This window comes from Ochotona princeps, chromosome 4 (genome assembly GCF_030435755.1).
Source record: "Ochotona princeps isolate mOchPri1 chromosome 4, mOchPri1.hap1, whole genome shotgun sequence".
NCBI classification, from domain to species: domain Eukaryota; kingdom Metazoa; phylum Chordata; class Mammalia; order Lagomorpha; family Ochotonidae; genus Ochotona; species Ochotona princeps.
This window is the reverse complement of record NC_080835.1, coordinates 90,396,371-90,424,363: the sequence shown is the minus strand read 5'-3', so window position 1 is coordinate 90,424,363 and position 27,993 is coordinate 90,396,371. Positions and strand designations below refer to the sequence as shown.

The 27,993-nt window shown below is 38.7% G+C and overlaps 1 protein-coding gene across 5 annotated transcripts; it reads right to left on the bottom strand.

The window, feature by feature from the left end:
• Window position 1: 1 nt before the first annotated feature.
• FAM76B (family with sequence similarity 76 member B) lies at window positions 2-27,808 on the bottom strand. Of its 5 annotated transcripts, XR_009245360.1 has the most exons (14): window positions 27,435-27,808; window positions 26,563-26,627; window positions 25,790-25,844; window positions 24,609-24,764; window positions 22,171-22,361; window positions 19,414-19,461; window positions 19,149-19,229; window positions 18,389-18,524; window positions 16,547-16,648; window positions 11,379-11,424; window positions 6,709-7,116; window positions 3,252-3,384; window positions 630-733; window positions 3-214 (listed from the first exon to the last, which is right to left on the bottom strand). XR_009245360.1 is itself a non-coding variant. In XM_058664005.1 (11 exons), exons 1-11 carry the CDS (start codon window positions 27,519-27,521, stop codon window positions 7,076-7,078), a joined length of 1,008 nt encoding a protein of 335 aa, XP_058519988.1. In that variant the 5' UTR covers window positions 27,522-27,808; the 3' UTR covers window positions 6,586-7,075. The 5 variants fall into 5 exon arrangements, 3 of the variants coding, with proteins under 3 accessions (XP_058519988.1, XP_036354158.1, XP_004585055.1); XR_009245359.1 differs by having other exon boundaries at window positions 2-733; XM_058664005.1 differs by lacking the exons at window positions 3-214; window positions 630-733; window positions 3,252-3,384 and having other exon boundaries at window positions 6,586-7,116.
• Window positions 27,809-27,993: the final 185 nt, after the last annotated feature.

Below are 27,993 nucleotides of genomic sequence, written 5' to 3'. Positions count from 1 at the left end.
ACAACTTGTTAAAACTCACTTATTTGAAGGGTGTTGGGGGAGGGGATTTCCCATCTGTTGGCTTAATCTCTAAATGGTTCACAAAGAGCCAAGTGTAAGCCAGATCAGAGTCAGGGGCTTGAGGTTTCAGACATCTCTCAAATGGATGGTAGAGACTCAATACTTGAAGCATCATGTGCTGCCCTGCAAAGTGCTCATTAACAGGAAGCCAGAACTGGAGCATGGATTCAGACCAAGGGATTCCCATATGAGGCCCAGGCATCACAAGCGGTATCTTCACTACTGAACCAAAATTGCTCTGCAACTGTGACTTTTAATCTCATATTCTATTATGAGCAATTCAATGTGCCAGCTGAGTTCATAGTCCTATTCCTAATCCAAATGTTTGTTTTGTATATCTTTTCAAACATTTCCAAAGGTTTTTTGACTCTAATACTTCAACTTCGGCAGATAGAATGAATACACAAACATTGAGAACATGGGGAAAATGTAGTATTTTGTTTTAAAAGAAATTTTATTATAAAAGTTTCCTATTCCTTTACTCAAACAAAAGACTAACTAGACAAATATCCCTACTCCCTCCACTCTAAGCAACTACAGAGATATTTATAGACTAGGAAGCAGCCCACCTCACTGACAGCAGATGATCACTGTGGTCCATGCTGGTAACCACAGGAGCGCACAGACGATGACGTTAGAAATCTGCCTGGTGGCTTCCGTTTGCTCAGCCATGCTGTGTTGCAGAAACTTACAAGGTCACTTGCATTTCTCTTAAGAGATACTTTGAAAGGACATCTAAAAGAAGTATCTGAACAACTGAGGGCATATAAAAATCCTATTTATGTTGATAGACTGTATATTAAAGAATTAAAACATTTGAACATTTAAACTAAAGCAGATTTCATTACATGTATCTACTACTACTGCATACTACATATGTACTATCAGTTTTGACTTTAAAAGGATGCTTATGTCACTATTCCAGATTGACTCAGACTTTCAGAAAGTCATTTTAATACAGACAACAGTTGGATGTATTAATTATGCTGTTTTTTTATTTCTACTTAAGTCCTACTTCTCCAATGCCCTACCTTCCTGTCAGCCATTTCCTAGGTTCCTCAGTATCACCATCATTCCTACCTCCCCCATCAATAGTTCCAGTTTCCCGCATTACTGTTCAGGAAACTTCTGACATATATTAAACAGGTTTAGACATTCTGGGTTTATTACTAAGAATGTTAATGCATGTAAAATATTTGGCTTAGTGCCTTGAGAAAAAAAAAAATAAGTTTTGTTGTTTAGCCAACACATAAATTTCACAAACTCTTTCCTGACTAAAAGTAGCTTTTTGGCCTACCACATGGGCAAGCGAAAAACCATTTCTCTAGTTACACTGAAAATTAAAAAAGAGAGGCTAACAACAAGTTGAATGGCCCAACCTACATGAGTTCCTGGTGTTACAAAACATACTACCCCATGAATACCAAATAGAGAAGTAAGTTCTAATAATCCTCTCAAAGAAAAATCCTCATCAGAAGCAATGTGCAAAGGGAAAATACAGAAGAAGATAACTATTTAGGAGTCACCCAGTACGTGTGGTAACTTGATTCCAAGCATAGTTTCTAGGCCCATGGGTCGCCCGATCGCAGCTCATCATGCATGCCAGCACACACCCGCTCTGCACAACTCGACTCCAGGTGCATGGGCGAAGGAAAGGGCAACTGTGCACTGTCCATGTCAAGTCTCTCTAGGGGACTCTGACTCAGTCGGAGATGGTGGACTTCTGACTTAGGACTGCGACAGGGTACACGGTCTCCACTCCAGGCAAATGAAGGAGGGGCAAATAAATGCTGGGCCTCAAACAGCAGTGGGACTACTTTTACAGGACAAGAAGAGTGCAAAAAAAAAAAAAAACCCAATAGAATTGTTAAGACAATTGTTTGTAAAACAGCACTTACAAATAAAAAAGAACCCATCCAAAGTCAACACTGAATTTTAAAGTTCACTTTTTGAACTAAATGGTTTGAATTAGGAAAAAAAAAAAGCATATACTGGAATTGCACAGCAGAAAATCAATTGCTTCTGAAAAGGGGTTACCATATGGACAAAACCTTATGTCACAAATACTACTACTGGGCTGCTGTGCAGAAAATGAAACTGCTTCTTGAGACTATTTAGTAGTGAAGCTCTCCCCCTAGTGGAAGTAAGTAGGAATTTTAACAAAAAGGGTGAAATCACTGATTACATTTACAGAATGAAATAAGATAAGCTGCTTCACACACTATACATACTACAATGCAGCGTAAAGACTTGCTTAAAATGTAAGGTGTCTTATGTCTCTTTCAGAGCTGACATACAAAAGTTTGGTATTTTGAGCTGAACAGGTGATATGGACTGAAGGTGTAGATGTGTTCCTCCAAAGCTCCCAAGTTGAATCAAGGCATTGGACGTCTTTGAGGCATCTGTTCTCCTGAGTAGGATTACTGCCCTGTCAAGAGGCCTGAGAGGCCCCTAACCTGTCTCCCTCAGAAGAATCACCCAGGTGAAGGCAATGGCTGGGGAGTATAGCAATTTCACCACCCTCAGTAAATATCCCTGTACAATGAAATGCTATTCACTGAAAACTTCAATTCAAAACTAGTAACAACTCAGATACAATTCAATTAACTGATGTCTAACTTATTAGTCATTACCAAAGTCTCAGCCACCAGCACCCACCAGGCTGGGGTCCACTGAGAGTGGATTTGGGCTGAGTGAGGTGTGTGGACACAGCAGCTATGACATGCAGTGAGGATGCTCATACCCCACTCTCGGGTCCCTGCACTGCGTCAATCCGGCTTCCTGTGAGCGTGCACCCCGGGATCAGTAGGGAATGGTGACTCAGGTACATGAGTACCTGTCAACCGCCTGGAGACACAAAGCAAATCCCAGGCTACTGCATTCAACCTGATAAGCTATTGCCAACACTTGAGGAGAAATTAGATGAAAGGCGATTTCTTCTTCCCCCACCCTTTCAGATCAAATCAGCAAGTCTAGATTTAAGGTTGGTATGGTAACCACAGAGGCCTAAGTCCCAGTAGCACCAGGGCTCCTACCTGGCCTGGGATGATGCACACTGAGGTCAGCTCCAGATTCTGCCTTACTTTTCAACAAACGCTGGGACACAGGAATTATTTTCTGTACCTCAAGAGGAACTAAGTTTTACATCTGAGGGCCACTACAGAAAAACTGATTTGGCTCTCACTACGTACCTGTAACAGTGTGTGGAGATTTGGAGTATTCCCTTAAATAATCAAGTCTGTAACTATTATTAGCTCTTGGTTTTTCACATGCATGACAACCACATAAATCTTGTTTAAATCTGATTGAATCTGCTCATTCAACCTGTAAGAAGCATAAAACCTATAAACAAAAGCTTGCAGAAACAGTTCTGAATGCGTCTGGGTTTAAAGCCTCACTTCACCTTCTTAAAAAAATGCCAATTCTAGCCAGATTCTATTTGTTTCCACTGGAAGTACTCGCACTGCCTTGCCTTCAACCAAAATAATTGATTTGATCTGTTTCATATACTGGGATTCCTAGTAAGACTGTATTTGAAAAAGAAAACTGGTCCTATGGCTGAAACTACAAAGAATTAACCAATTCTAATATCCTATTGACATCAAAAGTCACACTTGCAAGGTAGAGGCATAGCCTGCATGTTACTTTTACATTTTTTATTAAATATTATCTAATTGTTATAAATCTGTGCATTAGATTATATAAAATGTTTTCAATTTATCGTTATATTTAACTTATTTACCTCTATTAGAAAGTCGGACATACAGAGAGGAGACAGAGAGGAAGATCTTCCATCCATTGATTCACTCTACAAGCGGCCACAATGGCCAGAGCTGAGCCGACCTGAAGCCAGAAGCCAGGAGCCTCTTCCAGGTCTCCCACGCGGGTGCAGTTCCCAAGGCTTTGGCTGTCCAAGACTCCCAGGCCATAGCAGGAAGCTGGATGGGAAGCAGGGCTGCTGCAATACTAACCTCAACATGTGCAAAGCGAGCACTTTAGCCACTAGGCTTCCCTGCCGGGCCCTTTGAATTTTAATACAATGTTTATTGCTCTGTAGCAACCCTATAAATCAACAGGGAAGAAACTAAAACCAGAAATATGAAGAAATTTCCTCCAAAAATTTCACGGGAGCAAATAGCCAAACTGGATTTGAAACCTGATGAGACTCCAAACATTATGGTTTTAAGTATCAAGCCACTGTCTCACATGTAGCAATAGGAAAGATTACAAAAAGGTTTGTTTTTAGGGGCCGGGGCTCAACAGGCTAAGTCTCCACCCTCGGCACCAGCATCACATGAGCGTTGGTTCATGTTCCCGCTGCTTTACTTATTAACCAGCTCTGCGGCATGGGAAAACAGCAGAGCATAGCCCAAATCCTCGCAACCCTGCACCCACATGGGAGACGTGGAAGAGGCCACAGCTCCTGGTTTCCCATCAGCTCAGCTCTGGCCATAGTGGGCCATTTGGGGTGTGAACCAGCAGATGGAAGACCTTCTCTCCATGTCTTTCTCTCTATATATAAATATGGCTTCAGTACATTTTAAAAGAAAAACTGGCTTTTTTTTTTTTAATGTAGTGACAGCTTTTGTTGGAGAATAGAGCAGTAGGGAAAAAGGATGTTGACAAGAACCAAAATCTCAATGTGGCAAGATTATAGCCAAGTCACAGATAATGATGGAAAAAGAAAAGTCTTCTCTCTTCTCCCCCCTCGCATGTCCATTTTTGTGAGCAAGTACTTACGTGAGGGTAGTTTGGCAATGGTGATGGTGGCGACGGGGTTACTTTCCAACTCAAAAATTGCAAAACTTACAGAAAATGAAACTGTAGAGCATGGTATATATAGTACTTTATCATCCACTTTCGAATATTAACAACTCACAATCCTGCTCCATTTACACACATTTCCTTCTGTGTAGTACTCTGAAGTCAATACTGGACCATACAATTTCATTAAATATTTTGGCAGGTGTCTGTAGGAGGAGCTTTAAGATATTAAATACACTTGCAAAACCATTAACACAACTCACAAATTTCAACTCCCTAGTATCACTACAGAACTAGTGTTCAGTTTTTTTCTTTCATGTAAATTGTTTCATTAAGTTCTAAATCAAGTTCACACAGTGTGATTCATTAATTTCTCTTCAATCTCTCTTGGATGTTCCCTCCCCATTTCTTTCCTCCTTGCAATTTAAACAGTTGGGTCATTTAAAAGATTTCTTAGTCTGATTCTTCATTAAATGAAAGTTGCTTCCCTTTGCTGTTGGTCAATGTTATTCAATGCTCTTTACTTTCTGTTAATGAGTGGACAACCGATCAATTAGCTTTGTTTTCATAAGAACACTTTATCGGCAGCAGTATGTTACTCCATGAGAAAGCACACGTGAGATGCTGCCTTCCACGTGGGCATTGTTTTCGGTCCTTTGCTGCCCCACTTCCAAACCAACTCTCTGCTAATCTTCCTGGGAAAGCAGAAGTTAACACAAGTGCTTGGGCCGTGCACGCATGTAGAAAACACCACAAATCTCTTGCCTTCTGACGCAGTCCAGCCCCAGCATTTGGAACTATCTGGGCAGTGAACCAGTGGGTGGGAGATCTCTCCCAGGGTTATCCTCTATGTAACTCTTTCAGATAAACACACCTTTTAAAAAGGAAAAGGCTGCCTCTTTACCCACTCTTAGTTATTGTTAACCAATACTTAATCTCCATTAGAAATTGCAAAATAATACTGTAATCAGTTCATTTACTTCAAAGTGGAGAAAAACCACCCCTCATTTACTATATAATTACCAAATTACATTGAGGAATTTTCACAGAAGACTTCACTTAGCCATCGTCTAAAAATGAGGTAGTTCACTAGCATCCTCCAGTAGTGACCAATCAATGCTTTGACTTTTGGTCTGTTCTCTTTGGATAGTATCATTTTGAATTCATGTCTCAATCCACTGCAGTTATTTTTATGTGGATTCTCAAATTGTGCTATATTCAAACTGGCTCACCAGTTATGACAACACAATAATCTTTGGCAATTTTGTTGCTTTTTGGTATTTAAAGATGTTACAGGTATACCTTACAGATTTCCTGAATATATTATTTCTTAATAGACAAATTACCCTGAGTTTATGTTGAAAAGTTAGATGTTTCACCTCAATAAACTCAGTAGCAATGAGTTTAACTTAATGGAATTAGGACACCACCTAATTATTTGACTTAAGTGGCTACATATTTGCATACATTATTGTTAAGAGATGGTTCTACAATTTTCTAAGTATAGTTAAAATAACTTCAAGGTCAAATCAACAAGCATGATTTAAAGTCTAGTTTCTAATGTGCGTGTGTAGTCCTACCCCTCTTATATAGTAATCCTGTAATATTGCCCTGATTTGCTCTTTTCTATCATCTACCACACTTACAGCAGTACCTATCTTTAACACCCAATGGTAGCCACTGTATGACTACCATTACTAACATACCCATTTCTCAGTGTTTATTTCTGCTATTAGGAATAGTCATGCGATAGCTTTATGTGCGAACTCTTTAGAAAAAAAATTTTTTACAAGTATTACGTTGAGAGCAGATTCTTACAAATAGGATTGCTAGGGTCCAAGTATAAATTCATATGAAATTCTGCAAGCTATTAACAAATCTTACCTTCAGAGAGACAGTGCTGTAATGACCAAAGCAATGTCTGAGTAGATGTTTCACCAGTATCTTGTCAGTAAAATGTGACTTGGGATTTTGCTGGTCCAGAGGTGAGAAACAGTAACTTGAGATATTTTTCTCATTCTGAAGTTGTCATTTCTTACAGTTAAAAATTACGTGCATTTTTATTATGAAGTTTCTTCATTTCCCTAAAAGGCCCAGTTTTCTTTAGGGTTGTTGCCTGCCCGTCCCTTTTTATCTTGGAAACCAGCCTGAACATTATTAGTCAAGTTCAGTTTCCAGCCTTCTCTAATCACGTAACTTCTTGGATACTTTTCTTCAGAACTGGTGACCAATCCTGAACATTCCACTGCATTCAGACTAGCATGTTGCCTGAGGAAAATATTGAGTAGCTCCCTGTCAAACAAAAATAAATCCTGCATTTTGTTAAGTAACGTTTGAGAATTTAGGTTTTCCTCGAACTTCAAATGTGTCATTTCTAAATAACACTTCTGAATATCCCCAATTCTTAACTATGCCCACTGTGACTTCATACACATTTTCTCAAAACCAATCATTTGTGAAGCAAACTGGCTGCATGTTAACACTTAGTCAAAACCACTCTGCCTTCCTACTGTTTCCTTGGCTACAAGAGCTTGAGAAAATGCTTCCTGCTGTATCTAAGTGTGGACATCAATTTATATCATTTATTTTTCAAATATCTGCGGTCTGCACAAATCCCTTTAATATAAGGTTCCAAGTAATCTTTTCACACTTCTATTTTTTTTTCCAAAAATGTCAGCTGCTCATTGTATTCCTTAAGCTGTTCTTTTCCCCTCGTCTTTTTGCTTAGAACACTAGTTCAAGTTAGGCACCCTGGACTAGAAACATGAGTGTCGCCTAACTCAGAAACTAATACCTGGGCTTTTGCAGACAACTGAATCAGAAACTGTGGGTAAGAACAGCAAAACAAGCCCAACAGCTCTGACACATGATAAAATCTGACAAACCAATGGCTTCCAACAGTTCCCATAATTCTCAGACTGTCATTGCTTAAGGCAGTTGGCTTTCTATTACTTTTTTTTTTCAGATTTACTTTCATTGGAAAGTCAAATATACAAAGAGAGGAGGAGAGACAGAGAGGAAGATCTTCCATCCGATGATTCACTCCCAAAATGGCCACAACAGCTGCAGCCGTGCCAATCCAAAGCCAGGATCCTGGAACCGCTTCCAGGTCTCCCACACGGGTGCAGGGTCCCAAGGTTTTGGGTCGTCCTCAACTGCTTTCCCAGGCCAGAAGCAGGGAGCTGGATGGGAAGTGGAGCTGCTGGGATTAGAACCGGCACCCATATGGAATCCTGGTGCGTTTAAGGCAAGGACTTAATCTGCTAGGGTACCACACTGGACTCTATTACTGTCATATACACTCTTTTCCAATTAGTCTGTAAATTGCTTAAGGAATCATGACTTCAACTTTTATACTATTCTATATAGCATGATACTAGCCAAGTTTCCCAAACTTGATTGGCCCCACTTTCATTCTGAATAGCTCAATAGACTTACATTTTTGCACTAAAATAGTCTGAATGGACAGGAAGAGAATTTCTGATACATGGCTAGTCAGTACTCTCTTCTTTGCCATTTAGGATTTCACAGTGAGGAAGGAGAACAAAATGAAGTAGCAGCTTGTGGTGAGCTCAACAAATATTTGCACTAAGGTGTCCGTGCCCTAATTCTTGTAGTAACCCATAAAATGCTACCCTGCATAATGAGATTTTGCAGAGTTGTCTATGTGAAGGAAGTGAAACAAGAGAAATTCTTCTGATCATCCACATATCCCTGTTGAGAGCTTCCTAACAGCCTTAAAAGAAGGAAGTGAGATGTGACCACCACGGAGAAGTCAGGTGAGTACAGAAGCAGAAGTGTCTATAGATGCTACTCTTTCTGGCTCTGATAACAGAACGGCAGTTTCACAAGATAGACAGGAATAAACCTATAGAAGACTGAGGGAAATAAGGAAACAGATACTTCCACTGACCTTCTCTATAGAAGGAACCAGCCATGCCAACACTTGGATCCAGTGGAATAGTTAGTACTTCGGGCCTCCAGAACTATAAGAGAACTGATTTGTCATTTTAAGCCACTAAGGTTATAGAAATGTGCTACAGTAATAGGAAAAGTATTACAAAGCTTTTGAGAAGATTTTATTGTGAAATATTGGATTTAGAAAAAAGTACAAAATGTCAATGGTCAAGATGTGTACAAGGACAGTATTTCAACAGTCTATACAAGTGAACAGCTTAACAGGTTCACTGCAGAATGCATATTCAGACCAACACAATCTAAAAAGGGACCGCAATATTCACAGGCTATTAATAAATAACAAGCCTAATGACCCTCACTGTTAAATGCTACTTGTGGAAAACACGCTAAAGCACAATACGGCACACCATATTTATTTCATTACAGGTCCACATTTAAACAGTATCTGCTCATTATGTCAATACACTACAGATCCAGGACTGGGAGTCAATTACTAGCTCATACAATTGTAAAAAAAATTGAAAGTATAAAATAAAATCTTGGATTTAGAGAGGATATTTATTTAATAAAAACTACATACTGTGAAGGCCCTAAAAGGTTTTACCCCTTGGAATTCACAAAATTCAATTATATAGATTCCTTTTCAATTTTAATTTCAGCATAAAGCATGAGTTTTGGAAAAGAACATATTTCCTTTGCAGCAGCCCCAACAAGGTTTAACAATTATTAGTTATTTTAGAACCATAATAACATCATGAATTCACAAATGGCTATGAAATTTTAAAGAAAGGTAATGATTATTTTATGAATTTAGCAAATCCAACACTAAAATCCATGTTAAGGCATTGTCTATCATGACTAAACACAATAAATTTAAAAAGATTTATGTGAAGATTTCATAAAAACAAGTTGGCTTAATTTTCAAAGTCTGGCTCATTAAATCTCTTGCTATCACTTAAAAAATGCTCTAGATTGCATTTTTCCAGTTTGGACAAGTTATTTGGCTTTAGTTTATAATAAACAACCATAGAATAGTCTATGGAAACATGAGTCATATTAAAAACTTATGATCATTATGTGTTTGTAAGAAAACCAATGTTTGGTAAATGCTCATAATCAATGCTCATATCTAAACAAAGTTAGTAACAGCTTACTTGGAAAAAATTACCTTTGCTCATAAGTTCCAAAGAGAAGGAGCTCTCATTTTTTTACATGGTCTCTAACAGTCTCAACTTAGCACTGAGCTGAAAGGCTGAACTAACACAAAGGAGACCAATTACATTCTAGGCTGAAAACTATGGGATCAGATCAGTATTAGTAACATGTAACCTATTCTACCCTACCTTAACTTTGAAAGGCAATGTTAAGGACTTTGAGGCAAATTACCGACAAACAGTGCCAGAACCCCACGGTACATTTCAATTTACTCAAAGATAATCAGAGATTATAATGTTTTCCATATTTGCATTAAATTTAAAAATTAAGTATGGTGTACATAAATATTAACTTAAGCAAACACACATAGGGAAAGAAGATATATAGAGTACTGTAGAAACAAACTTTAAAGAAATTTTATAAAAAATAAAGAACATGCAGCTGCTCATAAAAATATGAACAAAAGGCTCTAACATACAAAATAAAATAACTTTATCAGAAATTATTTAAAATTAAATATTCAAGAGAAGTGCTGACATCATTAAGTAAATTCAATGGCCAAGACCTTCCTTTCTCACAAAGAAACAAACCATAAAATCACCTAAGGTCTATATGCATTATCGGTTAGTTCTTAATGCAACCGCCAACACTTTACTAGCATCTTTATTTTTGAAATACGCGTCTGTACATATGCATTTATATACAAACATTTATTAAACATGATTTAAAAACAAACTATGTACAAAAGATCAGCATTCCTATAAATAAAAACATTAGGCGGCAAAAAGGCACTTGTAAGTAAAAATCTACAGTTTTTACAAAACCAAAACACATTTTTACCTGGATACTGTACATTAAACAGTAATTCCTGTATCAATAACGAAAATGGTGGGTTACTAATGTTAATGATTTGACTTTCATAAACATATTTACATATACATTGAAATTTATTTAATAAAAGCACCATGATTTTCTCCTAAATTTCCATATGGAGGCAAAGTAAAAACACATCTTGCAAACCAGTGCTTACCATTTTCTTGTTTAAAAGTTTTTTATTTCTACATTGAAAACTGTGTAAGTCAGCATAGTGTTCAGCCAAAAGAACAAAAAACTTGCTGTTCTGACTTGTGAAAACCATACTGACTCTATTATTGCATGTTGCGTTGATAAAGAACATTACTCATGCACCCCTTTAATACTATTGCTGGAAAAAAACTTTCCTGGATAGCAAAAAATTAAAAAGTTACTTCAAACCAGTTGAAGTTTTATTTAAATGTTTTACAACTTAAAAAAATGTCCCTTATAAAAGTGAATAAGAAACACGCCAATTTCATTTGGTGTGCAAAAATATTCTTCTACTACACAGAATTTAAGGGCGTCAGTTTTTTTTTTTTTTCCAAACTTAAACTAAGCACAAACACTAAACAAACTAGTTCCTCAAGGAGATGTTAGTATGCTTCCACTTTTGTCAAATTTTTTACCCTTTGACAGTGCTGCAACCTGTTTGAGTAGTTCTCTGTTTTTGGCCTGTGAGAGACAAAAACATTGAAGATTTTAAAAGTTGAAATATTGAGTCATGCTGAAGAATATCACTTAATTAGTTCTTTTTATCTATAAAACCAAAATATCACTAAAATACTAATATGTTAGGTTCCTCTAAACTGAATATGAAGAAAGAAAATTTTAGGTCATCAGCCACCTTTTTCAGTATTAATAATTATTAACCAAAGATAGAACTGGCTACCAAAAGAAGTCCATAAAGTGAGTCTACTGGAGTACTGCCCAGCATGAGATCCTTTAAAGATCTCTTCTACCAAAAGCATCCACTTCTTTACCTTGTCAATGGCAATGATTTTTCAAAGCCTCTAACAGAATTACCTATTATGATCTCAAGATTTTTATTCTTTCAGGGACCAGCGGCGTGGCCTGGCGGCTAATGTCCTGGCCTTGAATGCACCAGGATCCCATATGGGCGCTGGTTCTAATCCCGGCTGCTCCACTTCCCATCCAGCTCCCTGCTTGTGGCCTGGGAAAGCAGTCGAGGACAGCTCAGGGCCCTGGGACCCTGCACCCGTGTAGGAGACCTGGAAGAAGTTCCTGGCTCCTGGCATCAGATCAGCATAGTACCGGCTGTTGCACTCACTTGGGGAGTGAATCATTGGATGGAAGATCTTCCTCTCTGTCTCTCCTCCTCTCTGTATATCTGACTTTGTAATAAAAGTAAAATCTTTTAAAAAATATATTTTTGTTCGTTCAATTGTCAGACAATTTATTCTGTCAATTGCCTTTGGGTACCAGCTTTGAGCAGTTTTGTAACATTACTGCTTTTAATTTCAAGAAAGCTCGATTTTCTTTTTCACCAAATTCAAATATCTTACTTTTACAGTGTCTAAACTGAATTTGTACTTCATAATCAAATGCCTCATCCATCACTGATCTTGTCCTTTAGCCAAGAAAGCCTGACATACACTCAAGAAAGATCTGTGTAGTCCTTCAGCGCATATTTTCATACTTTACCTTTACCACACTCTACTTAACTTATTAGCCACGGAAACTCAGATTGTTGACATCTGAGTTAAAGCAGAGAGAGATGAAATTTCTTTAGAATCCATACTGTCTTAAAATTAATAAAACTTCCAAAACTAATCTATGGCATATATTCGAAAACTATTTTCATTCTCACGTCTCAAGGTTTTCTGTTAACTACACAGGCTTTTTTTCTTTTTTAATTTAGCGGTTCATTTTATACATTTTAGTTTCTGTATGGTTATGTAATATTTGTGGCTTCTTACAACATCTATATGCTTCCTTAAAGTGGTTTTATAAAATATAAACATTTTCAAGGCTTTGTATTTCTATTTCTCCCCCTCCTCAAATTAAACCCTTCTCAATTAACACCAAAGAACTGTAAAACAAAAATATTTTCACTGAAATTTCATCTGAGGATCAAATAATTTAATGTTCAGCTGCAAGAATGAAAGGTTTTTTTCCTTTTATAGTCATTAAATAACTAAAATGGTAATGTAAGGTTTCAAATGAAAATACAGTTTATCAATTTAAAACACCCAAACCATAAGAAGAAAAATATTTCAGCTTTTCCCACTAAAGTCAAACAATACGAGAAGCTCTGAGGGTGCATCAAAGGAACATGACTAGCAGTTACAGGAAATTCAGTGGCACACTCACAATCAACGGGTTTATCACCAAAGAGCCAGTCCTATTAAGTGTGGTATCAAAAAACTTTTTCTTTGCTAGCTAACTTCAGTTCTACAGCAAACAAATCAACTGCTTACAAACAAGAGGCACAAACAAGAAGCTAAAGAAACATTTTAAAATCAAAGTAATGAGAGGCCTGCCATTATGACCCAGAGGCCTCCATTAGATCTGTAGGAGCAGCTATATAAAAATGCTTATCCTGATATATGTAATGATTAAAATGTAGTCTCAAAACTTTCTATGTTTCTAGCATTTCAGAAGCTAATTTTCAATCTCATTTCATATGTACTCAATATCTTATCACTAATGAATTTATTGATAAATTATGCAAAAGTGTTCATAATCAGTACATTAATTGCCAATAACGGGACACAATCTCAAATTTGTCATGTTTTAACTGACGCATATTAAAAGTGATTATTATATAATGAGACATTTAAATAAACACATACATACTTTTTTATCCTAAATTACTTCATAATTATATACTCGGCAGAAGTAATACATTTATTTTCAAAGTCTTAAGCAAGTTAAAAATGTTTTAAAATGTTGGTTTAAAAGAAAGAGTATCTGTATTAGGAATTGAACAGATCTTGGGTCTAACCCTGACTCTGCCACTTACCTGCTTTATAACTCAGAGCAAATCTTCTCATTTGTTAAACAGAAATTCCACCACCCACTTCCAAATGAGTTCTAAAATCTAATCAAATATATAAAATACTTAGCCTAACAGTTACTGGAACACCTCAATCATGTAAATGCTTCCTTTCCCCTTTTTACTTACCTATGAAATGAATGGCAGGTGTTTTTTTTTTTTTTTTAAACTTCATGCTCTTAGTGTTTAGGGGAATGTTACAATTCTTTTATTTTGATATTCAGTGTTTATTCACAGGTCTTTCATTTTATAAAGTATTCTACAGTTTTTAGAGCAAGATAAATTTTGTGTTTAATGTTATATTCCTTATAAAAAGATTATAATTAGCAGTGTTTGCCCATTTCAACAGCGACCACTACCAGCACACCGGTTGTTAAAGGAGAATGACAATGTGTCTAGCAACAACACAAAAGTGGCATAACAACCAAGGTGAAATAGATAGCTTGAGGAACTTGGACTGGTGGGAACCAGCACAGGGGAAGATCAAACGATGCAACTTTCTATACACTCCTTAGGAATTGTGACCAGCTTTATCTATAAATCAAGCCTACTATATAAACCAAGGGTACTGTCAGTAGCAATACAACACAGTCAAAATCATGTTGAAAATGTCCAATTTCAATAAACAAACTGCTCCTTGGAACAATGGAAAGTATTATGTTAAATTAAGCTTTGTTTTATAACATCAGGGAAAGATTTTGCTTCAGTTAATTACTCAGTATTAAAAACTGAGTACGAAGGCAGGTGTTTAACTTAGAGGCTGAAGTGTGGCCAGGGTACTGGCATAGTGATTGCAAAGACAGTGCCTGCGATGCCAGCACCCCATATGTGCACTGGTTCTTGCCCAGGCTGCCCCACTTCCAATCCTCCCTGCTAATGGCAAGAGAAGAGCAGCAGGACAGTCCAGGTGTCTATTAGGCCCTACACTCACATGGGAGAAACAAACGAAGCTCCTCTCTCTGCCTGACATTGCCCTAATCTTTGCAGCCATTAGAGGGATGAACCAGCAGACAGAAAATCTCTCTGTAACTGTTCGAAATAAACAAATCCTTAAAAAACAAAATTTTAAAGACTCTGACATCAATACTAAAGGGCCTGGAGTCAATACTCAGTTCAAGCTCCTCACGACAGCCTCCTGCTAATGCAGACCCAGAGGCAAGCGGTGAAGACTCAAGTAACCGACTTCCTGCCATGCACATGGAACAGACCTAGAGTGAGTTCCTGGTTTCAGCACTGTCCCATCAATCACGGTGGATATTTAGGAAATGAACCCGCAGGTAACCTCTCCACTTCTCAAATAAATAACTGTATCTAAGGGTAGCAGTGCACAATAAGCCTGCTACAGTGATGTATGATATGAGCCATCTCCCAGGTCAGAGGCAATAGGTATTTCCATAAATCACAACTCACTAACTATATGAACACCTGATATATCCCAATTCTAAATGAGGCCCCTCTTCATAACAGTCAAGCCAGACAATCTACGATCTACACAAGTATCTGAAACCCCAACAGGTTCCTATCCTATACTCGCTGTAAGCTACTTATGAAAAAGCACAAAGAATACAAATCCAGTTAGATCAACAAATACCCCTTGATGCTATGTTAAAAACGTGACATTGGGCCCGGCAGCATGGCCTAGCTGCTAAAGCCCTCAACCTGAATGCACCGGGATCCCATATGGGCGCCGGTTGTAATCCTGGCAGCTCCACTTCCCATTCAGCTCCCTGCTTGTGACCTGGAAAGCAGTCGAGGACGACCCAAAGCCTTGGGACTCTGCACCCGTGTGGGAGACCCGGAAGAAGTTTCAGGTACCCGGCTTCAGATCGCCGCAGAACTGGCCGTTGCGCTCACTTGGGCAGTGAATCATCAGATGGAAGATCTTCCTCTCTGTCTCTCCTCCTCCTTGTATATCTGACTTTGTAATAAAAAATAATAAGTAAATCTTTTCTTAAAAATGTGACATTATAATTCCTTCAGTCTGAAGCTAAAGCTTTCCAATCAATCTGAAGACTGTGTTGCATCTTCATGTTTTTAAGATTTAAAACAATCTTAAAATCTGTTACTCAAATTTCTACAAATATCATAATTTGTAAATCAGAGAGCATACAACATTAAACTAAATGTATAAAGCCCAGGCAACAACAAGCCTTAAATATCTGTACCCACATTGGACGCACACTATTTCTGCATGAATGTCTTTAGTTGCCACTCTAGGTTCCTGTAGTGACACTCAATTTTCCCATTTCATTATTCTAGATATTTAAATCTTGCATAATATATTTTCCCACACTGTGAGACAGAGGTGGATGACTAGCTGTTGGCAAACAGCAGAGCCCTATTCAGCACTTCATAAACCACAATCACAGATTCGATTACATCACTATATACATAATAAATGCATCCACTCAGGATTCCTATAAATTGGTTGCATTTACTCACCTCCATTCCCGTTATCTGAACAGAAATAGTAAGAATGATCGCTATCAAAGATCTTTCACATCATTTCCAGGAATCGGATTTTTATACTTATTTTTAAGCTGAATGATTAATTGCACCTACTCCAATAAGAGCCTCCTTAGATAACTTCATTTGAAATTTAGGTAACATTTTCAAGATTAATGTACTGATATTACATAATCAGTCAGAACTAAAAACAAACCAAAATGGACAACATAAGGGTACCAATAACAATCCTAGACAATAAATGCTATTACATGTTAAATGCTGTTATAGTTTTGTCCCCTTTGCCCCTTTCACATCAATAGCATCATTTACCTGAAGCTGCTCCACCGTTTCTTTGTGAGCTTTTTCCATGCTGTTCATCTTTGTTCTCAAGTTTGATTCTTGATATTGAAAATCTGCCTTTAGTTCTGTTAACTGAGATAAAAGAAAAAAAAGGCATATGTGCTTCTACCCAAACGCATGGAAAATGCACATACAGACACACATACCACTTAATCTTTACAATAAACCAACATGCCTTTATAAAAAATACTTAACAGTTTCTTGGGCTTTAAAATTTATTGAATTTGTTCTGTGGCATGTCTTCTATGTATAATTAAGCAATTTTTACTATAGTACAGTCTCAATATTGAGGCAATTAAGTAATCATTAGTAAAAGTAGTAAGCTGTCTTTTTGTTTTTAAGCAATTTCATTGGAAACAGTGTACGGCAACTGGTGTACCAACATGAAACCTTAACAGGTGATACTTTGGGGAAGGTCTCAGTTAAAATGTATTTCACATTACTGTAAACAAAGTAAACAAAGTCTTATCTTTTTGAAACAACATTGCAGAGATAACATGAATGTTTAATATGAAGGAAGCATATGGAGGAAGAGTATGAGGCCTTCAGGATCAAGAGTTGCACTGCTTTTGTTTTTAAAACTTATTTCTAGGATTATGTACTCAAAAATACCTAATGCAAGGTAAAACACAAAAATACCCCAGTACATAAATTACTGAAATCCAAATGACTACAATGAAGGAGAAAGACAGATAACAAAACATTTGTGCTACATCAGAGAAAGAAGAGTTTTTAGTATGATAACGACATGTTTCTATCCTAGATATAAATGATAAAGTATATTTCAAGACTTCAAACTAAGACACTTAATCTAATCGTATTATCAGAACCACATAAAAGCAGTTTGTTATTTTTGTCATGTTTTTCCATTATGTAAACTCTACAAGTCTATATTTTATCTTTTTTTTTTTTAAGATTTTATTCATTTTATTACAGCCAGATGTACACAGAGGAGAAGAGACAGAGAGGAAGATCTTCCGTCCGATGAGTCACTCCCCAAGTGAGCCGCAACAGGCCGAAGCGCGCCAATCCGATTCCGGGAACCTGGAACCTCTTCCAGGTCTCCCACGCGAGTGCAGGGTCCCAATGCATTGGGCCGTCCTCAACTGCTTTCCCAGGCCACAAGCAGGGAGCTGGATGGGAAGTGGAGCTGCCGGGATTAGAACCGGCATCCATATGGGATCCCGGGGCTTTCAGGGCAAGGACTTTAGCCACTAGGCCATGCCGCCGGGCCCTATAGTTTATCTTTTGTAACTGCCCAGCAGTTGGGAAACTCAGACATAGGATAGTAAACAGGAAGGAATTAGTGGTGTCTTACACTCTTGTTTTAAAAATGAAAACAAAACAAAAGGCCTTCCCTTTGTCACATTCAAAGTATAATGACATTTTCTCTCAACTTTATTATGAAAGAAGCCCTATTGTACAATGCCAGTTCATAATAGAACAACTGAAATAATTACTCTATTCACTACACTGAGCTCTCTGCAGGTCAGGAGCTTCTAAAAGATAAATGTTATCTATTCCTCTTTGTATTCCCATGAATCAGTTTATGGTTCTAGCCATCACTGAATAACTACAAAACAAAATCAGGAGAAGACTTTGGTTGCCTTAAATTTATAAAGATTATAAATTATATATAAATCTATAAATTTATAAAGTTGCAAATGTGAAGCTACTTGAGGTTTACAGCTATCATTTTTCTTACAATGCTACTAATTTCAATAACAATGTGTATAAAAAATTATAGCAATAAAACCTCCAATTTCCAAGCAACAGTCAAAATGTAGATCTTTCAGTGAACCATATTCTTACCTTTTTGTCTTTCTCTAAAATTGTCTGGTCTCTTTGCTGTAAGAGACGCTTAAGCGACATCACTTCTTCTTTCAGTTGACTTATGAGGACAAAATTGTCTGTTCCCCCACTATCTGCTGACTGATTTATAGAGCTACTAAAAAAGAAAAAAGTAAAGCACAGTTAAATGAAGTAGAAAAGAAATCAGCAGGTGTTCAAATTGCATAAATTAGACAATTCCACAAACATCCTTAAGGCTAATGCAAAAAAATATGTACCTGACAGAAATGGATGCAACTGGCAAATTACCTTACTAATGGCACACATTACATACACCTGCAGAAATATAATTCAGTATTAGCTTTTAGGGGGTCAATACTTCTAGTGTAAAGCAATAGGCAGCCAATTTGTACAGTAACATCAGTAAACTTTTGGCTAATGAACTAAAACAAAGTCAAGCTCATAATATTTTAAGTCTAAAAACATTTTCTAAGCAGGTCAATTTAAAAATATCACAATTAGATTTGTGTTTCTTTGAAGAATAATGAAGATAAAGAGAATATTCTCTAGTATTTTTTTTTCACAGCCCAAATTTATTCCCAATAGAGCATAGTTCAGTGCCACTTTTTTATTGCCAAAATTAATTTTCAAATGATTATGCTTGTTCTTCTCAGTGACTCAAATAAGCCAAATAGAAAATGCATGTTTGTTCTTAACTGGCAATCTACTGTAACTGTTCAATTCAGCTGAATTTTTTAACAACAAAAGAATTAATTTTTACCTATCTCCATTAGATGGCTTGGTTTCCAATTTGGGCTTTTTCTTTGGAGTTTCATTCTGGATTGCTGCAGAGGATTTATGGCTGAAACCAAACAATAATAATAATAAGAGCAAAAGCAGCAGAAGTACTAAAGAAGTTATTCTTTCTCCTCAAAAACATTAGTGAACACTAATGATTTTTCACAGCTATGTAACAAAGTTTAAAAGGCTATCATATATGAAAGCATAAATTTCAAATAATTCAGAAAACTTATTTATGCATTTACCTCTGTTTCCACAGTCCCTGCTCTTGTTCAGGACTTAAACTGCTGATTCTGAAAAATACATAAATGAAATCTGGTAACATTTATTTAACACACCCACATTTAACAGCAGTTTTTCTCAATGGAATCACCCCACTGCAATTCTACAGTTAATTATTAGGCATATACATGATGCTGGTCCTCTAAGAAACCACCATCTAATGATGTAATAATAGTCATCTCAACTTGTGTAAGATCATTCAATAATACTTACATGTAACAAACGGCGTAATGAATTTATTAGAAAATACATGATGAAGTTGATCATCAAGCTCATGTGACTATGACCTCACACGGTGCTGTTGGTGTCCTGGCTGCTACCACTTCTGATCAGTTAGTTTTCAGCACATATTCTGAGAAAAGCACGGGAAGATGACCCAACAGCTTGGGTCCCTTGTCAACCACAAGGGAGACAAAGATGGTTCCTGGATCTTGGTTTCTCTTAGCCCAGGACTGGCCATTGTGACCATGTGGGGACTGAATCAGTGGTTGAAAGATCAACCTCTTTCTTTACCTAGTCCTAAGTAAGTCAATTTAAAAAAATTTACTACTGCTTAATTTTTAAGCTATTTATTTATTTGTTTTGAGAGACAAATTTTACAAAGAGAAGGACAGACAGCTCTTACATCGATTGGTTCAATCCTCAAATGGTCACAACAGCCAGAGCAGAGCCGATCCAAAGCCAGGAGCCAGAAGCTTCTTTCAGGTCTCTCACGGGGCTGCAGGGTCCAAGTCATTCTCTACTGCTCTCCCAGGCCAGAAGTTGGATCGGAACTGCAGCAGCAGGAACATGAACCAGTACTCCCATGGGATGCTGGCACTTGTAATAGATTAACCAGCTGCATCACCAGGCCCTTGTCTGTCTCTTTTAATTTAAAGTTTAACAAACAGACTATCTTCCTTAGGATCAGCTACAAATAACAAGTTGGGGAAGTAGCAGCTCTAATTGTATCAAGTATAATCATTCCATCTCAACTAGTGAATGACTGCCATCTCTATTAATCAGTCACATGAATTAACAGCACCAGCCATTGTTCTGAATGTAAGAATAAGAACAGGAGGAATACAGGAATACATAGATCTATTTCTGGATCAAGAATAAACCCAGTGCCACTTCCTGCCACCCCTTTAGGGTTAACTACATGCATCAAAAAACACATTTCACAAAGTTGTTCTAATCCATTCAATTCTAAATAGGACCATACAAACTGGTTGCCTGTTACCAAATGGTCTACACTCACTTTGAAAGCAAGGATTTCCTAAGTGACAGAAAGGAAAGTGTCTTTTGAAATCAATACTGTCTTGTTTCACTTTACTTTTGAAACCTCTCCTACTTCCAAAAGATGAAGTTACTATCATGTTATTTGATCCACATCAACTTACTCAATTGTGTGCTTTCAACATGTTAGGACAAATATATAAAAATGTCAAGGAAAAAGAATCATTTCCAGACTGTCTAAGTAATGCTGGCATAAACCATGATACTACATAGTTACTTTGTCATATTTTACAGCAACGAGTAAAAACAAACATGTATTCGTGGCATACTGCCAAAAACAACATTTTTAAGAATACTTTAAAAACAGCGGCAAGAAGTTACTGCAGTTTACCAATGTCAAATGCAGTAGGCACTAGAAAATGGTAGAAGCATTAGTGCCTCACTAAGTCTGATGAACTAACGCATCCGGTGCTTGTGCACTGCTTAGAATCACCGCTTATTAGACAGAATTCATCAGCGTATTCCCCAAAGATCCCATCATAATTTTCCAATACAAGGCAGATATTGGTTTTCTGTAAATTAGATCTTCAATAGCTACCTGAATCTTTAGAGAAATTTAGGTACAAACAATCTGAATCTTCACAGAAATTTAGGATCAATGAATTCTGAAAATGGGTACGTAGTATGTCCCCAGTTTTTCATCTTCATTTATAAGTGTAGAACTTAAGTTACAATGTTCTTGGCTTTCCCATGAGGATTAATACCACATTTTTACAAACTCCTAAACATCTTGAGTTAGGACATTAACACATTTCATATCACATTAAGATATTATCACCCCAACAAGGTCACTTTTAGAATCAAGTACTTGTCTTACAATGGAGGTTTTATCTATGTGTGTTTAAAACAGCAACAACAAAAAAGTATCAACTAGTTAAAAATGTCATTCCTCACAGAAGATTAATACTTTCTTTTTTTTTTTCCTTTTTTTATTTATTTATTATTTTTAATTCATTAATTACATTGTATTATGTGACACAGTTTCATAGGTACTTGGATTCTCCCCACCCCAGATTAACACTTTCTTGATGACCACAAAAGATAGTGCTACAACATGCTCTCTCAAAAGATCAACTATGTATTTCCAAGATTCTGGATTAAAATTTATTTTACTAAATATATACCTATGGAAATTCTCACAATTATTTACATACAAGAAAAATTATGCCTTCTAAATTTAAATTTATGAAAGCATTAAGTCGGTTGCACATGGATTCCCCTTTTCACAATCAAAATTGTATTAACTCCCCAAATATCCTCTTTCCAACTATTAATCGCACACCCCATTTGTGCAATTTTACATGTTGCATACCGTGGGAACAGAGCCATCCACACTCCAGAGACCGACCATGAGACAGGAAAACTAGATGCACCCAGTCACAGCCACAGGAGGCACCCACATGGCAGGGAGGATTCAGAAGCATGATTTTCCCAGCACTTACTTGTGATGGCTACTGCTATGACGATGGTGATGGTGGTGGTGGTGGTGCTTTGAATGATGCTGGTCTTTCTCGGGAAGAGCTGAAGACGAATTTGAATGTGAGGACCCCAGAGTCTTCCTCTGCTCTTTCGTCTTCTGTAAAACTCTCTTGTATGATAAGGTACAGAGCCAGCACAACAACTTCCCATCAACCTTTTAAGAAAACACTTCCATCAGATTAACTGTAAGCATAACCTACTGAAAAGGCAGTCGTCACAAACTGCTCACTTCTGGCTACACTGCTACAAATGAACCTTACGCAAGAGACAAGAATACACAGGTTTTGCAAAATGCAAATAATTCACAAATTTTCTTAAACCTTTGGGAAAATGCATGTTTTAAGGATTATAAAATTAATAAAGACAATATAAAAACTTGTATCAGTTTTGATGCATTTTTATTCGGAGACATTGTTTTATTTCTGCAAAATCAGCATAAGTTGATAAACTTTCATGAAATCTACTCGACATTCTTTTTTAAGATTTATTTATTTTTACTGTAAAGGCAGATATACAGAGAGGAGGAGACACAGAGAGGAAGATCCTCCATCCACTGGTTCACTCCCTAAGGGGCCGCAACGGCTGGAGCTGAGCCAATCTAAAGCCAGGAGTCAGGAGCTCTTCCGGGTCTCCCATGTGGTGCAGGGTCCCAAGGCTTTGGGCCGTCCTCAACTGCTATCCCAGGCCACAAGCAGAGAGCTGGGTGGGAAGCAGGGCTGCCGGGATTAGAACCGGTGCCCATATGGGATTCCAGCAGGTGCAAGGTGAGGACTTTAATCACTATGCTATTACGGTGGGCCCTACTCGACAGTCTTAAATCACTTTGTAAAGTAAGGCATTTCCTCCTAAAGTAAATACCAAGAATTTACAGAAATAAGAAAGACTATATGAGTCATAGAGTGCATCGTCATTATCCTTGGTTTTGCATTTGCAAATAAGCCTATCTGGTTAATAAATTTTATCAGGTCAACATCTGTCACATTTTTATGGTCATTCAAGCCAATGCAGAGTGTCAAAAAGGATTGTCAGAAATCTAGCACATGTTCCCAAACTAGCTGGAATAATGCGACAAGGGACAGGTGTTTTAATTCTCACATTGTAAAAAGTACCATTTAATTCCACACTGTTTTAAGTAAGAACTTTGATGTTTACAAACAGTAATGTTTAAGTGCTGTATTGCATTCCGAAGCTTCACAACGCTTTACTCTGCCTTTTGGAGAAATGTGCAGTTCAGACATCATTGTGCTGATGGCAAAGGCTCAATTAAAGCAAACACAAATCTATACATACGTACGTGTCTATATACATACATATAAACATAAAAATCAGCTGACCAATACACATTGAGCAGGAACAGAAATCTAATAATGCATTTCCTTTAGGAGCAATGGTTGAGTGTGGTAACTACAACTACCACAAAAAATAAGCAACAGCTGCATGTGTGCAAAGGAGCAATAAAAAAACTCCTTCCCAATTTTATTAATAAGAAAGAGACTATCTTGTGTTTGCGTTTACAGGACAAATGATAGAGGGACACGCTTTACAAGCAGAACATACGTATGGGTGTGCAAGAATCTGCAGCAGCCTCCCAGAGAACCAGCTACCAAAATACAGAAACTGACAAGAGTGGGAATGCCAATCAGCAGGTTGTCACATTCTTATGTCATTGCAGGCAGAGAAAAACAATAATTTCAAAATAAAAGCTCCAGTTGGTGCTGTAGCCTAGTAGCTAAAGTCCTCTCCTTGAACGCCCCGGGATCCCATATGGGCGCCGGTTCTAATCCCAGCAGTCCCGCTTCCCATCCAGCTCCCTGCCTGTGGCCTGGGCAAGCAGTCGAAGACGGCCCAAAGCCATGGGACCCTGCACCCATGTAGAACAACTGGAAGAAGCTCCTGACTCCTGGCTTCAGATTGGCGCAGCAGTGGCCACTGTGGCTACCTAGGGGGTGAATCATCAGACTAAAGACCTGCTCTCTGGCCTTCCTCCACTCTGTATATCTGACTTTGCAATAAAATTAAATAATTCTGTAAAAAAATAATAAAAGCTCCAACCATGAGGCACAAGACTTAACTGTATGTACTCATGTCCCACACTAACGGCTTTTTTTCATATCAACAACTTCAAATGATCACTAAAAGGGTGAAAATGTTTTGATAGCATTTACTAAGTCTCCCAAAACAAAACAAAAACAAACAAAAAAAGGGACATGTACATAGAACACCACAACGTTCTGCTGAAGTATAGTAATCCTAAATGATGAACATGTATCTATATGACACCAGTAAGAATAAAACATGGCATTGAAACTGCCCACTTTCAAGGACAAAACGACAAGATCGCTAACTTGTCTGGTATTTTTTTTTAACTTGCAGAGGATATAAAAGCATAAATAAAATATACCTTTCTTCTTCCTTCCTCCTTCCGATCAAAAGCACACTGCTGTTTGCACTGTTCACAAGTCTGAGGTGGTCCATACTTTTTTTCTGAATTTGTGCAACGCTGACACTTGGTACCAATAAATGCCGCAATTATGTTACAGTACTGACAAGGTTTGGGCTGAAAAGAGACACACATTTTAACTGTGATGCTTAAAAATATTAAGAATCTGCTGCATAAAGCATATCCCGTATTGCAGCTTATATTTCTAGGATCAAGAAAATTAGTCAGTAAAAACTTGTTTACCGTCAAGATTGTCATTATTATATTCAATATTTATCACTGCTCAATTATTTATTTCTCAAGCAAGGAAGTTCTTTGTTATTTTGTTGAAATATTTACATAAGAGTCTCATAGTATGTTAAGTAACAAAAGATCCACCAAAAGTTTCAAAAAGTAAAAATAAAGGTACTCATACACAGAAAAGTCTCGTGTATGCCGCATTTGGGAAAATAAGCTTCTACTAATTTAGAATCCTGATAAACTTGATGACCTTATCACTGTTTCAAAAAAAGGTAACATTTCATCATATCCCGGATCAGGTGACACAGGAAAGACACAAGTAGTTTTCAGCTTAAAAAAAAAAGTTATAAGACATTAAATACTAACTCTAAGAACCATACAACAATTTACTTTGACATCCACAGATAATTCAGCACCTAGACCAATCACAGTATTAGGATAATACGCCACTAATGACTGTAATATTCAAAGACCACATTTTCCTTTTTCCACAAACTTTCTGCAGTATTTGTCTCAGGTGACCCTTGCCAGCGTAGCAGCATGAGCACTGCCAATGCAGGTTGCAATATGTAACCAATTCTGAGGAGGGACAGTCTGATGATGCAAACCTGAACAAGGAGGTTCTCCCTTTCTAAGGCTTTGCTACATTTCAATCTCTAAACAATGGCTTTTAAAGAGTAACTTTGTGATTTTTCACACTAAAATTCAAAATAAAGAACATAAAACACTGATACAATTCAAATGTTTTTAAGTGTCAACTTCTCAGACTGCCTACAGAAAACTTCATGAAATATTTTGACATGTTAAAACACGTACAAACATACCACTACATATTTTAAACAGTCAGCCTTTAAGATAAAACTACAGTAACAACAAGCAATGAAAATATAAGACACACTTACCGTCCCAAATTGCTTCACATTTTGAGCACACTTCTTACAAATTGTGTTCGTTTTGCTGAAAAAGAAATTATAGATGGAAGATCATTCTTTTGTAAGTTTCTGAGATAATGAGCACAATAATGAACTAAGCAAATTCTGAACTTATTGTAAAGCACACTTTTCCTAGTCCTTTTTCATTAACTTAAAACAATCTCATTCATTGGTGTGCGGATTTCAAAATAAAGAAAATCCTGGGCTCCCTCTCCAGTGCAGGTCACTCGGTGTCAGCATTCACCTCTGCGATCTTCTGCTTGGCTGTTCTCCATCTCTACTTAAGAAGAAACTAGTTGTCCATCTCGTAAGTTACTTCTAAGAGTCCTCAACCAGGAATCGCTTGTGGAAACGCAGGTGCCCTGACAGTGATCAGACGTTACCAGACTCCACTACTAAAGTAAGGCAGCTGGTAACACCACAGACCTTTCCTCAGGCCCACTCACATTTTATCCCTTATAGCTTAATAAGTAACCTTTCGTCCTTCCATTTTTCTTAGTGTGGCTGTACATTTTCTATGGTAGAACGTTACCCTTTATTTTCATATGTGAAGTCCATGAAGCAAGAGATAACCCACTGTTGTAATTCTCAACAATGTCTCCGAGAATATCTAAAATTTACAACAGGAAGTTTCAGAGACTAAAACACTTTTTAAAATACATATAACCGGATTAAAATCCGTAAGGACTCCGTATAGAGAAAACTTTGTTTTTAGCGGACTAAAACGAGCACAGTATACGAACCTCTCTTGTTGGAATTCTGATCTGCAGTAAGTGCACTTTACAATAGGATGTGCAATCCGACATTCCTGCAACAAGACAAGACTCCAGTCAGTATCTACCTCTAAGTCCCAAATCTCACTTTTTGGCAGCAACTTATTACTGAATCGGGTCAGACTCCCAAAACGACAATGAACCGGGCCCACAGTGTAAAGCCGGCGAAGTGCTGCCCTGTAAGTGGCGATCCTAATCAAATTCCTTAGGGAAGGCACGGGTGTCTTTGTCCATTACTCGTGGGGCCACAATAGAGATAAATTAACAAAGCTGTCAGCGCTCATGTCAAGCAATGGTTATAAGGGGAACTACTTATTTGCACCGATGCTCACAGACAGCATTCCAGCTTGAACGCGATGGGAGGAGCTGCAGAGCATAGAACATTCTGTTCCCAAACCAGCAGCTCGCCTTTCCCGAAGAGGGAAGGAGGATGCCACCAGCTTTGCAGCTTCGGGTTCCCAGAAACAAAGTGCGGACACCGTCCCCTGCCTCCTGATGGAAGCAGGACAGTGGCCACCTGGAGGAAAGCCTCTCCAGCCCGGGGTCTCTGCGGCAGAGACAGGTGGCTGCCTCACTGAGACCCACCCGAGACAGCCCGGACGCCGACAGGGACGGGCCCCTCCTGGTCTGCCGGGAAAACCGTCTCCCTTCTCGGGGCTCTGCTAGGCTGCATGTCAACGCCATGAAAGAAAAGGGAACCCGGGTCCCAGCGACACCAGGACTCCAACCCACCCACCAGACACACGTTCGGTGCTCGTGGGGAGAACGCGGCTGCAGCGCTGCGGCCACCCAGCACCGTCGGCCCAAGCACAGGAAACCCCGGCAGCCCGCCGCCCACGGACCTTGCAGAGCTGCTGGCCCTGGGAGAGCTCCTCGAAGGGATAGCGCTGGGTACACTTGGTGCAGGCGTACAGGGCCGAGGCCGCCATCCTGCCCCCTCAGTCTCCTCCGCCGCCGCCGCCCGCTCCGAGGCGGGGTCCTCCGGGGAACTCGGCCTCCGCCGCTGCGGCCCCCGCTCCCCGAACTCTCCACGGACGCCGCCGTCTCCCTCCGTCTCCACGTCCGCCCCAGCCCGCCTGGCAGCGCCGTCCCAGCCCCGGCCGTCTCAGGCGCCCACAGCGGCGGAGGGAGACGGAGCCCAGAGTTCGGGGCGGTCTCGCTGCACCGTCGCGGATCCGCTTCCTCCTCAGACTCCCTTCCCCAGCCCTGATTGGCCGCGGTGGCTGCCACGTCACCCGCTAGCTCCTCCCCACGCCTCAGCCCAGCTACGCAGGGCGCTCCTACAAAGGGCGGAAGCGGCCGGCCAATGAGGGCCCGGCGCTCGCAGCGCGCCAAAGCCGCTCCACGCCGGCCCCGCCCAGCGGCGCGGCTCGGGCCCGAGCGCCCGGGTCAGGCCGAGCG

What these genes read in the sequence shown, in the direction of transcription:
- FAM76B (XM_004584998.3), bottom strand. Translation starts at nt 27,521, where the DNA reads ATGGCGGCCTCGGCCCTGTACGCCTGCACCAAGTGTACCCAGCGCTAT. An exon ending in AGGAGGAAGGAAGAAGAAAG is followed by an intron (nt 22,362 to 24,608) that starts GTATATTTTATT and finishes TTTTCTTAAAAG; the next exon opens with GTTGATGGGAAGTTGTTGTG. An exon ending in CAGGGACTGTGGAAACAGAG is followed by an intron (nt 19,230 to 19,413) that starts GTAAATGCATAA and finishes GTTTGGTTTCAG; the next exon opens with CCATAAATCCTCTGCAGCAA.